Source organism: Columba livia, chromosome 1, assembly GCF_036013475.1.
Source record: "Columba livia isolate bColLiv1 breed racing homer chromosome 1, bColLiv1.pat.W.v2, whole genome shotgun sequence".
NCBI classification, from domain to species: Eukaryota; Metazoa; Chordata; class Aves; order Columbiformes; family Columbidae; genus Columba; species Columba livia.
In genome coordinates, this window is record NC_088602.1 from 209523986 (window position 1) to 209539080 (window position 15095).

The following is a 15095-nucleotide window of genomic DNA, read 5'->3' on the forward strand; positions in this document are numbered from 1 at the left end:
TAATTTAGGCAAAGTCTTCCAGTCCTTCTAGATAACTTGAAAATATCCCATTTGTTTTCTAATCTTTTTGTCCTTAGGACTTTATCTACCAGCGATGATGTTGAGGATCGGGAGACTGAGAAAGGCCGCCTGGAAGAAGCTTATGAGAAATGTGACCGGGATTTGGATGAGCTCATTGTCCAGCACTACACCGAGCTCACCACGGCCATCCGCACCTACCAGAGCATCACGGAGCGCATCACCAACTCGCGCAACAAGATCAAACAGGTGAAATCTGCGTTGTAGATCTGTGTTTCCAGTGGCTCAGTAGTTCTGGTTGACAACAGGGTGACCGTGAGCCAACAATGTGTCCTTGCTGCCAAGAAGGTCAATGGTAGCTGGGCTGCATTAGGAGAAGTGTGACCAGCAGGTCAGGGAGGTTGTTCCTCCTCCTCTGCTCTGCCCTGGGGAGGCCACATCTGGAGTTCAGTGTCCAGTTCTGGGCTCCCCAGTTTAAGAAGGACAAGGAATTACTGGAGGGAGTCCAGCAGAGGGACACAAAGATGCTGAGGGGTCTGGAGCATCTTTGTGATGAGGAGAGACTGAGAGAGCTGGGGCTGTTGAGCGGGAGAAGAGAAGCTGAGAGGGGATCTCATCAATGGTTATAAATATCTGCAGGGTGGGTGTCAGAGGATGGACCAGACTCTGTTCAGTGGTGCCCAACGACAGGATGAGGGGCAACGGGCACAGACTGAAGCACAGGAGGGTCCATCTGAACATGAGGAGAAGCTTCTTTCCTTTGAGGTGCCAGAGCCTGGCCCAGGCTGCCCAGAGCGGGTGTGGAGTCTCCTTCTCTGAGACATTCAAACCCACCTGGACACCTTCCTGTGTGATCTGCTCTGGTGACCCTGCGTGAGCAGGTGGGTTGGACTGGATGATCTCCAGAGGTCCCTTCAACCCCAACCCCTCTGTCATAGCGTGTGCTCTGTGTACAAATTTGTGCGACTCATCTTTTTCTTGTGTGTTGTCCTTTTATTATTAATGTAGTGTTGTAAGATCCCACTTTAAGCTTTATTTCTTCATTTTTCCAGCTACTTGTCATCATTCTGAACTAAAAAATGAATAGAGAAATCACTGTTACCCACTAATTGTCAGCTAGACCCGATTTTCAAGTTGCTCTGTGGCATGGCCGGGATCTGACTGTCCTGTCCCAATGCCGTGGTCCCAGGCTGTGTCTTACTGGCAACCCCTTTTCTGTAGGATCTTTCTGAGAACACAAGTAATTAAAAGCGAAACAAGAGGTGGACATGAAGTACGAAGCTTTGCGCTATCCGTTTTCATTTATTTTCCAGGCAAGTTGCTATCATCTTCTTGAAGCCCAAGAGCTGCTAAGCTATCGCCTTTCTGGCCAGTCTCTTCACATTTTGATATGTCAGCCTCCAGCCACCTCCTAAATAGTCTGAGGGATTCTTCAGCTTGCTTTTTTGCTCAGAGAACATGCATTTTGGTGTTATTTCCAAGCTCATTTATATTGTGTGAATGTACATGAACCCTGTGCCCCCAAATCTTTCTGTATTTTGAGTGCTCACACTTGGGTAACGTGCCAGCAAATAACTCTGGTGCTTGTTGTCACTGACTTGTTCCATCTGCTCTCTCGGTGCAGTGATAGATCTGTTCTTGGGGCTCCTGTCCCATCTCACTGTGTGGTTTACTATACTCAAACTTAGCAAACTAGGCACCACATTTATTCCCTTTTTTCCTGGCTCTGTGGAGGTCTCAGCTTAAAACCTTGCCTAGCAGCGCTTTAGGAGCAAGTCGGCTTTTACCCTTCTTGGGTTAGGTACTGACCCTTCTGACTTTTTAAATTAGTTTAGCATTTTGAAAGAAAATTAAACCATTCTGATGCTTTCCAAGGGCAAGAGTTCGCTCTAGGATTTATGTACAAAGTGCAGCACTTTGAAAGCAAAGATCAATTGTACTAAATTTGAAATACACGGTAGCCAGTGGCCTATTTTCACACAGTGTACTGAGCTTTCAGAGGTCAAAACAAACATGTAGGGGTGTGACCTTTTGGTCTTGCCTGGAACAATCACTGTGAGGGTTGAAGGACCTTTTGGTATTTCAGTTTTCTTATTAGTTTAGGTCGATATGTATTGGAGTAGCTTTGACCTGATCTCAGGGGAGGCCCCAGATCTGGGTTGTCATCAATCTCTGTTACACTATCAGACTTGATTTTGGTGTTCCACTCTTGTGGAAGGTGGATGATCATACAGGCGTTTACAGTTGTGGGACTGCTAGATAGTCTAGATCCCTCTGTTTATCTACATTTTGTAGCCAATTCTTGTATAAATTTATCTTGGGAAAGGCTTAGATTTGAATCTAGCACTAGAGGTATTGCTCCTGCAAGACTAAATTAAGTAGATATTATTTGTCCTTCCTTCTCACCCCATGATTGTTTTGCTGACCTGATTTGGCTCCGTGCAGTGCCAGAGCACTCATGATGTTGCGCTAGGTCAGTGAAACATTTTAATTTACAGTATTGAACAAGGATTAAGTTGGAAACGTGTTTTATATGTGTTTTGGTTGGCTTTTGCGGCAAGTTGTGACACTATTCCATTAGCTGGTCTGTTGGCTGAGGGTTTTTCTGTGATATTCTTTTCAGAAGGATGATTCAGAAGTGATATTTTATTGAAATCGTAGTCTGTTCCGACTTTGGATGGAGTCTGTTTTATGTAGCTATTGGTGTTTACCCATTGTCTGTACTTTGGTCCATCTATGTGTTTCGCTTTTGTATTTTTTTAACTGCTTTTAGATGAACAAGGAAGGAGAAAGAGCAGCTGAAATGGGATTTCTGGAGGCCTTTGAAGGCTCATTATTTAAAAATAAATGTAAGGGCCTACTTGTGAGAGCCTGTATTCATGTGTAATTCAGTGAGAGCTCAGCCTGAGAAAAGGTTGGACCCTAAGTATTCATAACGTATCACAAAAACAAGAGTGGTGTGAAAGCGACGTGTGAAGCTGCGTTGTTAATTGCTGCCACATTTTAATATGTATTACTGATTTGCATTATGCAAGAAAAGCTGGGTTATACTGACCTTACCAGAGGATATTGGGAGAACTTGAAAGCAGGGAATGCAGGCTGTGTGATGGAGAAGAAAGGATGGAGAAGAAAATCCCTTGATGTTCCCTGAATGGGGTAAAATAGTAGAGACTTTGCTGATTAGAGAGAATGGCGTGAAGCTCCAAAAAAACCTGAATGGCAAACACCAAGGTGTTTCACTGAGTGGTGTAATGGCCTTGATAAATAATGGAAATGTTGAATCGAACTGTAATGTAGCTGCTGTTTGTTCTGGTGAAACCAGAGAAAAGAAAATGGGTATTGCTTGGGGTATTAGGAAAATGATTGTACTCCTCTATAGTTAGATTTCAAGAAATGGACATGAGGACTTGAAGGAGATGTGCAAAAAGATTGAATACGCAGATGGAAAATGTTTGCAGCAGGAAAATGAGTAGTGGCTTATTTGCTTTCACTGAAAATTGGATTCTTGCTGTATGCCAAAATATCGAATTGATTTTTGGAAAACATGCAAATAAATCTTTAGTCATGGTTAATAGGATCCTGCATTTGTTCACATTGTGATACTTGGATTGAATTTTCACTACTGGTACAGAACCTGCGCTGAAAACCATTTCACGATGAGAACAGTTCTGGTGTTCGTATTGTTTCACTTCAGCCAAAGGAACGACCACCAAGTTTATGGGACTTTGGTTGTCCTGAGATATTTTTGGAATTCCGGGTAAATGTGGGCAAGGGCTGATCCGTGTTAAGCACCGGTTACAGGGACAGATTTGATCCATCTGTTGATGTGTTGCTTGTAGGTGAAGGAGAATCTGCTGTCCTGCAAGATGCTGCTGCACTGCAAGCGGGACGAGCTGCGCAAGCTGTGGATCGAAGGGATTGAGCACAAACACGTCCTGAATTTGCTGGACGAGATCGAGAACATCAAGCAGGTGCCTCAGAAGCTGGAGCAGTGCATGGCCAGCAAGCGCTACCTCAACGCCACTGACATGCTGGTAAGACGTGGTGCCTCGTGCTGCCCCAGTAACACCAGAAACACACTCATCTTCTATCTGTGGTGGTTTTTTTCCTCATTACTCTGTCATTTGCTGCTTTCTTGTATTAGAGTTTCCCTTTGATCCTTCCTGGCTGGTGTCAGGGTTCCTGTCTCCATCCTGTTTGATCCTTGATTCCCAGAGCTGTTTTTCCCTGTTTGCTTGTCCTGATGCTTTCGCATCTAGTTCTTTACCCATTTGATCTGCACAGAAGATTTCTTTTGGCTTTTGCAACCTGGTGCTTGATATTTTAAAATAAATTTCCCAGACAGCTGCCTGCATCATCATCTTTCTTTATAGCTTATAAATTATTTCCAACTCATTTTTCTGGAAGAACTATCCTATTTCTCTGCTGTTGCATGTCCCCAAATGCATTCACAGCTTTGGTCATTATTTGGAGGTGAGACTGTCTTTCACCATTTAGGTGTGTTTGCTTCTCATTGCCTTCCTGTATGTCTTTTACCAGGTCTCTTGATCCTTCCTACTTATTTCCAGCTCTTTCTTCATCCTTTTTCTCCCTCACTTCAAGTGTTTTTCCTTTTCAGTTCCATCTCTTTTACAAGCATACCTTTCAATTCCAGTCTTGTAGAGGTGGAAGTTTCTTGAACTTCTCTAATAACTATCTCTTTATTCTCGTCTTTCTGAGCTTCACAAGCACACTTCTTCACCAGGCTCCAATCCTTTATTTCCTGGAACTGTCTTCTACTGCTGATTAATCACTTTACATGGCAATTGATCCTTCCCCCCTACTCAATCCTGATACGTGGAGTCCTGAATCCAGCTCTGACCTCTCCTATATGAGAGATAGAGTTACTGGATGAGTTCCAGGGAAGGATCACAAGGATGTTAAGGGATAGGAGAATCTCACATCTAAAGGCAGACAGAGAGAACTGGAAACACTTCCCTTACAGAAAAGAAACCTCAGGGTTGTGAGTGTCTGATGGGATAGTGCAAAGAAAACAGTCAGACTTTTCTCAGCAGTGCCCAGTGACAGAAGAAGAGGTGATGGGCACAGATAGAGATGTAGGAAGTGATACCTGAACGTCAGAAAATGCTGTTTGACTGTAAGGGTGGTTGAACACTGGGACAGGTTGCCCAGAGGGGTTGTGGAGTCTGCCTGTGCGAGATTTTCACAATCAGCCTGGCTGTGGTTCTGCGCAATGGGCTGGAGGGGCCGATGCTCGAGCAGGGGCTGGATTGATGGTTTTAGAGGTTCTTCCTAAACTTAACCAGTCACTAATTCAAAAGTGAAGGTATAAGCACTGTGTCTGTTCATATTCCTCTTTGGGTTTGCCAGAGAATGCCTTTAAGGAAATCTTTTCATTGCCTTCCTTAGTCATTGTGGGGTTTTTTTAGCTTCTGTCCCTTGTATTTCTCTTAATTATGCCTCTTTGCTTCATTTTAATACTTAATATTCAACAGGATAAAGAGCTGGAAGACTTAGTGTTGTCACTTGATATTCCTGGAGCTCTGACTGGAACGTTATTTCCTTCCTCCTGTTTTACCTCTTTTTACCTTAAATGCAGCTTCCTAAAATTTGCTTTGTTCCCTCTGAAACCTTTTCAGCGGTTTGGTGTCCATCTCCTCATCCCTTTTTCTGACATGTGGGATGTGATTTGGATTTTCGTTGCTGTCGCATCCTCTGATTTCCCTCTGTTCTTACATTGTTTTCTGTTGCTTATGTTCTCATACTACACCTGATGCAATAATTTTTTGATAATCTGGTCACAATTTTAATTCTTGCTTTTCAAAACCATGTCTCAGGAACCCTTTCCATCCTAATTCTCCTTAGAGTCTCATTGTCCTTTTATATGAACCATTGCCTTATATCTTTCCCACTCCTGTGAACTGTTTGGGGTGGGTAATGTTTCCATTTGTGTTGTATAATGTAGTGTGGAATGTTTATGGTACTTTATAAAATATTGTGTAAAATCTATTAGCATTTGTGAAAGCAGATGAGCAATTGAATGACTTGAAGCAGCAAATATGAGGAGAATGCGGTATAGTTTGGCCAAAACTTTGGTCAGCTTTCAGATGCTGGAAATCGGAGGGTGGTGTTTGGCTGATATTTTCTATTAGGAGACATGAAATAGATGTGAATTGAGGGCGTTCGGTGTAAGGGTGAGACCACAGTATTGAGAGTTAATATTACCAATTAGTTGGTAATTACCAACTAGTTGGTGCTTTTTACTGGTGGACTTGCCAGTTTGCCTTTTTTCTTTTTTAATTGAAAAAAATTATCTTTTTGGAAAGAAATTCAAGCCAACTGATTAATTTCCTATCTGGAATACAAGATAAATAGAAGAAGATTAATACTTAGTTTTTGTCATATAATATGCTTTAGAAATCGTTTGCAATATGTTTGTGCCATCTTAACGACTTGCGATATATTGTCTGTGCGTTATATTTACATTTACCCACGTGTGAATGTGTCTAAGCTTGCCCAAGTCTATGGCTATCTATGAGATAGAGCCAATATTAGACCTCACTGAACTATGGTCTTTAGTTTACCATGCTGGTTTATTTGCTTATTAGAAGAGTAAGACGGTGACGTTGGAATCGCTCACTGGTTGCAGGATAATTCCTTTCTCCTTCTCTATGATATGAATATTGTTGAAAATAATGACTCAAGTGTCAGGGATGCTGAATTTCCATAGATCTCTCTGCCTTTCTGCTTCATTCCTCAAGGTAAACAGATGCTCATGGCTTATAAGAAGCCCCAAGTGATGTGCCAAGGAGGTTCTATCCCTCATGTTGAAATGAGGACACTGATTAATATTGTTGCCTGTAGCCTTGTGATATGTACTATCGAAATTAGACCTTTGCCGGCGTCGTGTTAGGTTGATGCAAGGACTCTAATGACATAATTTCTGGTTGCTGCATCACATTTCTGCAGTCTGTTCATTGTATTCCGCTCACATTAATTGAAGTAATTTTGCCACTGAAGCGTGTTTCAAACCTCTGCATTTAAATTGAAATTTTAATTCCCTCATTGTTTGGAGAAGACAGCTGAAGATGGTTTGTTACAGGTTTCATTATCACTCAAAACTCTCCAGCTGCTGGTTCTAATGTGCAATGACTGAGTAATGCTGGGAAGAGTTGTTAATAAAAGAATGGCAGCTTTTCCCAGTAGTATGAACACAATGCAAAGGTATTTTATGACAGCTTACGTTTCTATGAAGGTAAAATTGGTAAGTGGCAGCTTTTTGTTTCTGATGTTCCATCCATCTAGACAGAGCAGCACAGCTGAGCTTCAGATGTCGTGTATTCATGTTCTGGGTTCCTCCAGCATCTTGAGAACACGCACTCCGGTGGGCAGAGCTAGTTGGATCAGGTTTGCTGTTCCGTGACTGCGCCTTGCACAGGTGTAATCCAGCCTGCTTTGGAGAAATTACAAGGGTCCAGAACAAATACAAGTCCTGTTTGAGATCAAACACGTTTCAGTTATTTTCACTTGATGTATATTATTTTTTAAAAATGAGTCAGTGTGTTTTTCCATTAATGATTTATATTTCCACTCCGTTACCTAAAGGAATGTTCACTTTTGTGTGGCATTTGTAGGTTGGACTGGATGATCTCCGCAAGTCCCTTCTAACCCTGACCGTTCTGTGATTCTGTCATTGAGTGGGCATATGTGTGTATTTTCTGCTTAAAGTAAAACATAAAAAGGAGGCTGAGGGGAGACTGCACTTTCTAGAACAACCTGAAAGGAGGTTGTAGCATGGAGGGTGTTGGTCTCTTCTTCCAAGTAATAAGTGATAGGAAGAGAGAAAATGGCCTCAAGTTGTGCCAGGGAAGGTTTAGATTGGATATTAGGAAAAAATTCTTCCTGGAAAGGGCTGTTGGGCATTGGAACAGGCTGCCCAGGGCAGTGCTGGAGTCACCATCCCTGGAGGGGTTGAACAGATAGAGAGATGAAATTCTTAGGAGTAGTGGTGGAGTTGGGAGTGTTGGGTTAGTTGTTGAAGTCTGATCTTGAAGGTCTTTTCCAACCTAAATGATTTTAGGATTATATCATTATGCGCTAAGAAGGGAGTTCTGATGCAGAAGGAGCTTCCTATAGAAAGGCAGTGGGCTGGGTCAAGAGGGAGAGCAGCAGAGCTGGTGGCAGAGGCTCGTTGGGATGTAGGTTGTGTTTGGCCTGGAAGCACGAGCTTGGTTTCTGGAATCTGAAGTCATAGAATAGTTTGGGTTGAAGGCACCTTCAAAGCTCATCCAGTGCCCCCCCTGCCATGACAGGGACATCTTCAGCAGCTCAGGTTGCTCAGAGCCCCGTCCAGCCTGGCCTGGGATGTCTCCAGGGATGGTTCATCCACCACCTCTCTGGGCAACCTGGGCCAGGCTCTCACCACCCTCAGGGCCAACAATTTCTTCTTTGTCTGGCCTGAATCTTCCTTCTTTTAGTTTAGAACAATCACCCCTTGTCCTATCACAACAGGCCCTGCTCAAAAGTCTGTCCCCATCTTTCTTATAGGCTTGTTTAAGTCCAGAAAGGCCACACTAAGGTCTCTGTAAGGCTTCTGTTCTCCAGCTGGACACGCCAACTCTCCCAGCCTGTCCTCCCAGCAGAGCTGTTCCAGCCTCGGGTCATTTAGGGATGGAACATGCTTCTAGAAGAGATGTTTTTAGATATGTTATATCTAAAGGTAGATGATGTGGTTGTTTAACTATATGTTGTAGAGGTCTGTGGTCTTGATCTAATTATTCTCATTTTACTGTTGACCCATGAGGTGCCCACAGGGAGAGATTAATATTTTCCATTTGTTTAAATAATCTAAGAGATGAAATAATAAAAACAGCTAAAGGAAGAAATGTTGAATCAAGTAATTAAAGGTTGGATCACAATACAGTTAAATGAAAATTGCTTAGGCTATGTTCTTTGCATTTTCTGGGTCTAGCTTTGCAGTTTTAATGAACTAATGCCACTTTGTTGGAGTATATAGTGTTTTTTTAAAAAAACCCCTTTTAATTCCAGTAGACCATGAAACACTTACTCTGAACTTGATTTATTAGTGCAGGAGCACAGTTCCTTGGCGTTGGGATTGCGTCAGGCAACCAAACAACGTGAAACTGCAGAAATACATGCACAGGATAGCAGTGGGGATGACTTCTGTTCCCAGTTGATTTGGTTTTGATAGGACGATGAGAGGAAGGTAGGAAGAAGGAAGTATGGAGCCCTCTGACTAGTCCTGACTTAAGTTTAAGCTCACATAGATTTGTGTTACAGAGCCAGGAACCACTGTGCACATGTGTTTGACACGAGTGCATCCTTCTCCTTTAGCCTGCATATCTTTGTCCCAAAAAATACAAAACCGAAGTGGCAGTAATTTGTTTCTCTATAAGTAGGTCAGGGAATGCTCCAACACCTACTTTTCTTATGTTGTTTTCAATGTTAAGGACTCAATTTCACTTTACCTATGTCAGGGAAAGAATGATATGTCTCCTGCTCTGCTTTCTGAAATGAAGAATAGCAGGTTTTTCTCAGAGCTGACTGCTTTCTTACTACAAGTTTGCATTGTTGCTGGTTTGTTCTCTTTCTGGAGTCAGGCTGCTGGCTGCTTTGCTGCATTCAATTAAATGGACCCAGGGTGGCATCCAGCTGTGCAGGACCAGAGGTGGGGACGAAGGTAAATTAGGTCATTTGCCATCGTGCTGACACAGCAGTAAAAGCACATTGAGTTCACCACCGGCGGCCTCATGATGCGTTAAATGTGTTTTTGCCCAGCTCTGTAGAATGCAAGATCTGCGTTGGGTTCATTTTTTGAAGAGCATTATTTGATTGTGAAATCTGGCCTTGATATCAAGAACGTAACTGTCTGAACTGGAGGTGCTGACCAGCTCCATTGCCTGTGTGCTGAAGTATTTTATAAGTAAGTTTAACTACAGGGCTTTGCAACACAACTGGGCTACTCGGTGTGTGAGAACATGACCAGAAGATGTTATAGTAAGTGGAAACACTGTGTAAAAATGATGGTAAAGCTACTGAGGCAGTTGGAAGGGAGAGGTGGTGCAGGGAAGGAAATAAATTAACTATGGGTAAGAAATTTAGGAGAACGGCGTATGAGGACAAGGAACCCGGTTTGTGGTGGGGAGTTGAGTTGAACAAGTAGCTTCAAAATATTCCAATGTCTTCTCTGCAGCAAAGAGGGGAAATTGCTTTGTATGTACTCGTGGTTTCTTCTTGCTCATCCCATAGTGAATGAGTCCTGCTTGATAAGCGTCTCCTATTCCTGTGCGCTTCATGTTAATCCTCTGCAAAGGGATTTGGAGTGATTAACATCTTCCCAAGGAATGCTGGATGTTTGTAGCCCTGGGCAGGGTTGTTGAGGGGAGGTTTAATTTTTGGGCCTTGAATGGAGCTGCTGCCTGTGGTTTTTCTCAGTGTAGCACGAGGGGAGTATTTCAATTCAGTGCCATGTAGTGAGCAGACTTCTTAGACTGTAAGTAGTCTGGAATAATGAAATCTAAGAAGAAAATACAACGCAGTTCTTGATATGCATTTTATTTACTCTCTGCTTTGCAGCTGGAACAATGAAAATCAATACAACCAGTTGTTTATTTGGTTTATTGCGGAGCTGGGATTCAGGTACTGCTGTGAAACCAGTTTATATTTGGACATGAATGCCTTAAGTGGAAAGAAGAGCCTCTGTTGGTTTGGGGTTCTATAGAAAATCTTGTGCTACAACATCTAAATTTTGGCCCCGCTTGAAATCCATTCGTTTGAATTGCAAGTCTAATAATAATTTCCCAATACTTCTTTCCTAGAAGACTTTCCCGGCTACCCTTGTCTTGTCATTGCTGACCTTATTGCTTCCAAAGAAGCCTGGTAGAAAACACAATTGGGAAGCTGATATCTCAAGGGTTGGACGCCAATTCAGATTACTGAGGTGCTTATGCTACAAGGAGCGTTTGTTGTATTAGTTTTTAGTGCTTGGCAAACCCGTTAGCTGGATGGTTGAGGTACACCTGAGAAAGAAGGCAGCTTGGTTTTTTATTGATGTGATGTATGTATAGGATATGTTCTAGTGATTCACACATAAACATGCAAATAATGAGTTTTCTGCTGTTTACTGCTCATTAATTTTAAATACCTTTCCTCAGACAGGGGATTTATCGGTAGTATTTGTCTGCTTTCAGGTAGAACTGCAAACCTTACGTATTTAAGTTTGGTAAAATACTTCTAAGTTCCTTATATGAGACGCATTGGTGCTATCTATTAGAACACTTTTCACCTCTTTTATGTGCTTTCTCTCTCTTTTCTTTCTTTTCCTCTTTAATTTATCTTTTCTGACGTTGTTATCAATGAACTTGCTGGGCTGGGTTTGAAGACGCTAGAACACACTGAGTTTCTTTCCCTTTGAAACATCATTGTTTCTTTTAGAATACTTACCATTAACTTTATCTTGTTCTATTTTATCCTGTAATTTCCATTATAAAACAGTCTATTGCATTAAACTGTTATTGCCTAACACTCCATTTATATTGGCGCCTTCTTGGCTTTGGCCTCTCCGTGCTTGATTCATGAAGCAACAAGCACTGATATCTCTCCACAGATATCACACTGCTAATAACAACCGTTCACTTAAGCTGATGAAAAGATTATTAAATAAGAAAATATGCCGTAGTGAAGGTGGAGTGGAGGTGTCCAGCATCTTATGGTTGAAGTAACGTGCAGATACACAAGATGCTGGTCTTTCAGAAATTAGAGAGCAGTGTAGGGGAAAGGGACCTGGGGGTCCTGAGGACAGCAGGGTGACCATGAGCCAGCACTGGGCCCTTGTGGCCAGGAAGCCAATGGTACCTGGGGTGGGTTAGAAGGGGGTGGTCAGTAGGTCAGAGAGGTTCTCCTGCCCCTCTGCTCTGCCCTGGGGAGACCACACCTGGAATATTGTGTCCAGTTGTGGCCCCTCAGTTCCAGCAGGACAGGGAACTGCTGGAGAGAGTCCAGCGCAGGGCAACAAAGATGCTGAAGGGAGTGGAGCATCTCCCGTGTGAGGAAAGGCTGAGGGAGCTGGGGCTCTGGAGCTGGACAAGAGGACACTGAGGGGGGACCTCATTCATGTTTACAGATATATAAAGGGGGAGTGTCAGGAGGATGGAGCCAGGCTCTTCTTGGTGACAGCCAACAGTAGGACAAGGGGTAATGGGTACAAACAGGAGCACAAGAGGTTCTGCTTAATTTTCAGATGAAACTTGTTCCCGGTGAGGGTGGCAGAGCCTGGCCCAGGCTGCCCAGGGGGGTTGTGGAGTCTCCTTCTGTGCAGACATTCCAACCCGCCTGGACACCTTCCTGTGTAACCTCATCTGGGTGTTCCTGCTCCATGGGGGGATTGCACTGGATGAGCTTTCCAGGTCCCTTCCAACCCCTGACATTCTGCAATTTTGCGAAAGAGAGCGGCATCTGTAACATTATAATAGATCCTTTTGGGAATGAGCGTTTCTGAACATTAAACATTAAACCTTGAGTTGAATATTTCTTTTGCTATTTATGTTGTTGGTAATTTTTATTATTAAGCTATGGACTTTATTCTATGAGCTGTTGACATTTTTATCACTTCATCTTGGAATACAGGTGATGTTTTTCCTGTGCTTACTGGTCTTTCCACGCTTTTTTTTCAACTTGGAATTGTACAGACATGGTTCTCTCCATGGTAAAATTGGACCAGGCACCAAGAGAAATTGTTCAAGATCAGTTGGGTTATATGTGGGTCAGTGTTAAATGATCTAGATAGTTCTGTTTGCATTTATAAAAAATGCAGCTTCCAAACTAGCAAATGGTGGGCCAGAAGGTGTAATAAATTTACCTTTTCGTAAAGCACAGGAAGCACTTGATGTGAATTTAACCCAGAAGTTTTCCACTGGAGTAAATTGATTAATTTCTGGTCAAGTTGGCATAATGATACCAAGTAACCTTCAAGATGTTATGATGGAAGAAATGTCACGTAGAGCTGCAGGAAGAGTTTTTTTCGTCAATGAAGATGAATGGAGCATGTGTCTGTTTAAGCAGGAGGCAATGCTTGTCCCCACACTATGGTTCAATATTCCCTTTTGTGAATTTATGGATTCTGCAATAAAACAAATGGGTAAATTAATAGGTGAGGAGCTAATTGAAAGGAGTTTAAGATTCCTGTAACAGTGTTGGTGTGGGTCACAGGCGTGTGAAAGAAAATTGTCATCTTGAAGACAGCGAGAGAATCAATGGAGGAAACTGCAGCTTGCACTGAAACTAAAATACAGGTGTTTTATTTAAGTATGTTAGGATGTCATTGTTCTCTACGTCATTCATATAGAGAGAAGACTGTTGGGACAGAGATGGTCCTGGAAAAACACGCTTTGCTTAATGGCAATTAAGATGAAATGATTATGCATTAAATGAAGAGACAAAGCGTGGTAAAGTGGAAGGAAAAGCCTTTATTTTTTGCTGCATTCATGATACCTGTAGCTGATCGCCAGCCCCTGGCGGGGCTCCAGAGAGATTTAATACAGATTCTGGACAAGGTCAGAGCAGTGCTGGTCATAGACCAATATAGTGTCTGCAGAGGATGGTTAGAAGGGAATGTGAGGACTTGGGGGTGCTGAGGGGTTAGAGCTGGGACGTGAGCCGGCACTGTGCGCTTGCAGCACAGAGACCGATTGTATCCTGGGAGATATCAAAAGCAGCGTGGGCAGCAGGTCAGGGAGGGGATCCTGCCCCACTCTGCTGAGACCCCCATGCAGTGCTGGTCCAGCTCTGGGTCCTCAGCACAGGACACACATGGACCTGCTGGTGCCCCAGGAGCCCCAGGAATGATCCGAGGCTGGAACAGCTCTGCTGGGAGGACAGGCTGAGAGAGTTGGGGTGTTCAGCTGGAGAAGAGAAGCTCCAGGGAGACCTTAGTGTGGCCTTTCTGGACTTAAACGAGCCTGTAAGAAAGATGGGGACAGACTTTTGAGCCGGACCTGTTGCGACAAGGGGTGATGGTTTTAAACTAAAGGAGGGAGATTCAGGCTGGACATGAGGAAGAAATGTTTTACAGTGAGGGTGGTGAGAGCCTGGCCCAGGTTGGGCAGAGAGGTGGTGGATGAACCATCCCTGGAGACATCCCAGGCCAGGCTGGACGGGGCTCTGAGCAACCTGAGCTGCTGAAGATGTCCCTGCTCATGGCAGGGGGGGTACTGAGGGAGATTTGAAGGTCCCTTCAACCAAAACTATCTGATGATTCTATGAACCCAACCTCATCCTTAACCCAACCTCAGCTTCCTCAACCTGAGCTGCTGAAGATGTCCCTGCTCATGGTAGGGGTGGCACTGGATGAGCTTTAAGGTCCCTTCTAACCACAGCTATCTGATTATTCTATGAACACAGTCTCAACCTCCTCAACCCATCCTCATCTTCAACTCATCCTCAACCCAACCTCAACTTCCTCAACCTGACCTGGGTGAAGATGTCCCTGCCCATGGCAGGGGGGAACTGGATGAGCTTTGAAGCTCCCTTCAACCCAAACTATTCTATGATTATATTCTGAGCAAGCAATAGCAATCCCTTCCCAAAACACTCCCAGCACTTGGCAACACGCAGCTTTTGATGGAATAACTGGTGTATTAAGAACAGCACTCAGTAGCTCTTTCTTCCTTTAATTTGTCCCTGTCAGTTTTTACAGCACTTGAAACTTTTGGCATCGTCGTCCGTTGGCCATGAGTTCTGTAGCTGAGCTGTTTGTGCTTCTTGTAGGTGAGAACTGAATCTTTGATGTTCTTAATTCATCTGGTTTGCCCAGTAGCTACCTGGGATTTCAAGCCCAGAAGGTAGTGGGGCAATACACATCTCATCTCCATCGGGGTGTCACTCCAATGGAAAGTCTTGGGCAGTTCTGTGATGCTGAAAGATCCTCTGACTTTTCCATTTTGGGGAAGTCATTTGACGAATACTGTACTTAAAACTCCTTATGTTTTCTGTTAAAATAAGCAGTTGGATAATCCTTTTTTGTGTGGTTTTTAGCCGCTCTGTTCCTTGAGCACTACTTT

The 15095-nt window shown here is 43.4% G+C and overlaps 1 protein-coding gene across 1 annotated transcript in view; it reads left to right on the forward strand.

Moving 5' to 3' along the window:
- The window catches only part of EXOC4 (exocyst complex component 4), a 427343-nt gene that overhangs the window by 21640 nt on the left and 390608 nt on the right, over nucleotides 1-15095 (forward strand). Inside the window, exons 2-3 of the mRNA XM_005504316.3 lie at nucleotides 78-267; nucleotides 3858-4052. Of these exons, the coding sequence (XP_005504373.2) occupies nucleotides 78-267; nucleotides 3858-4052 (385 nt within the window). The remainder of the gene's footprint in view (nucleotides 1-77; nucleotides 268-3857; nucleotides 4053-15095) is intronic.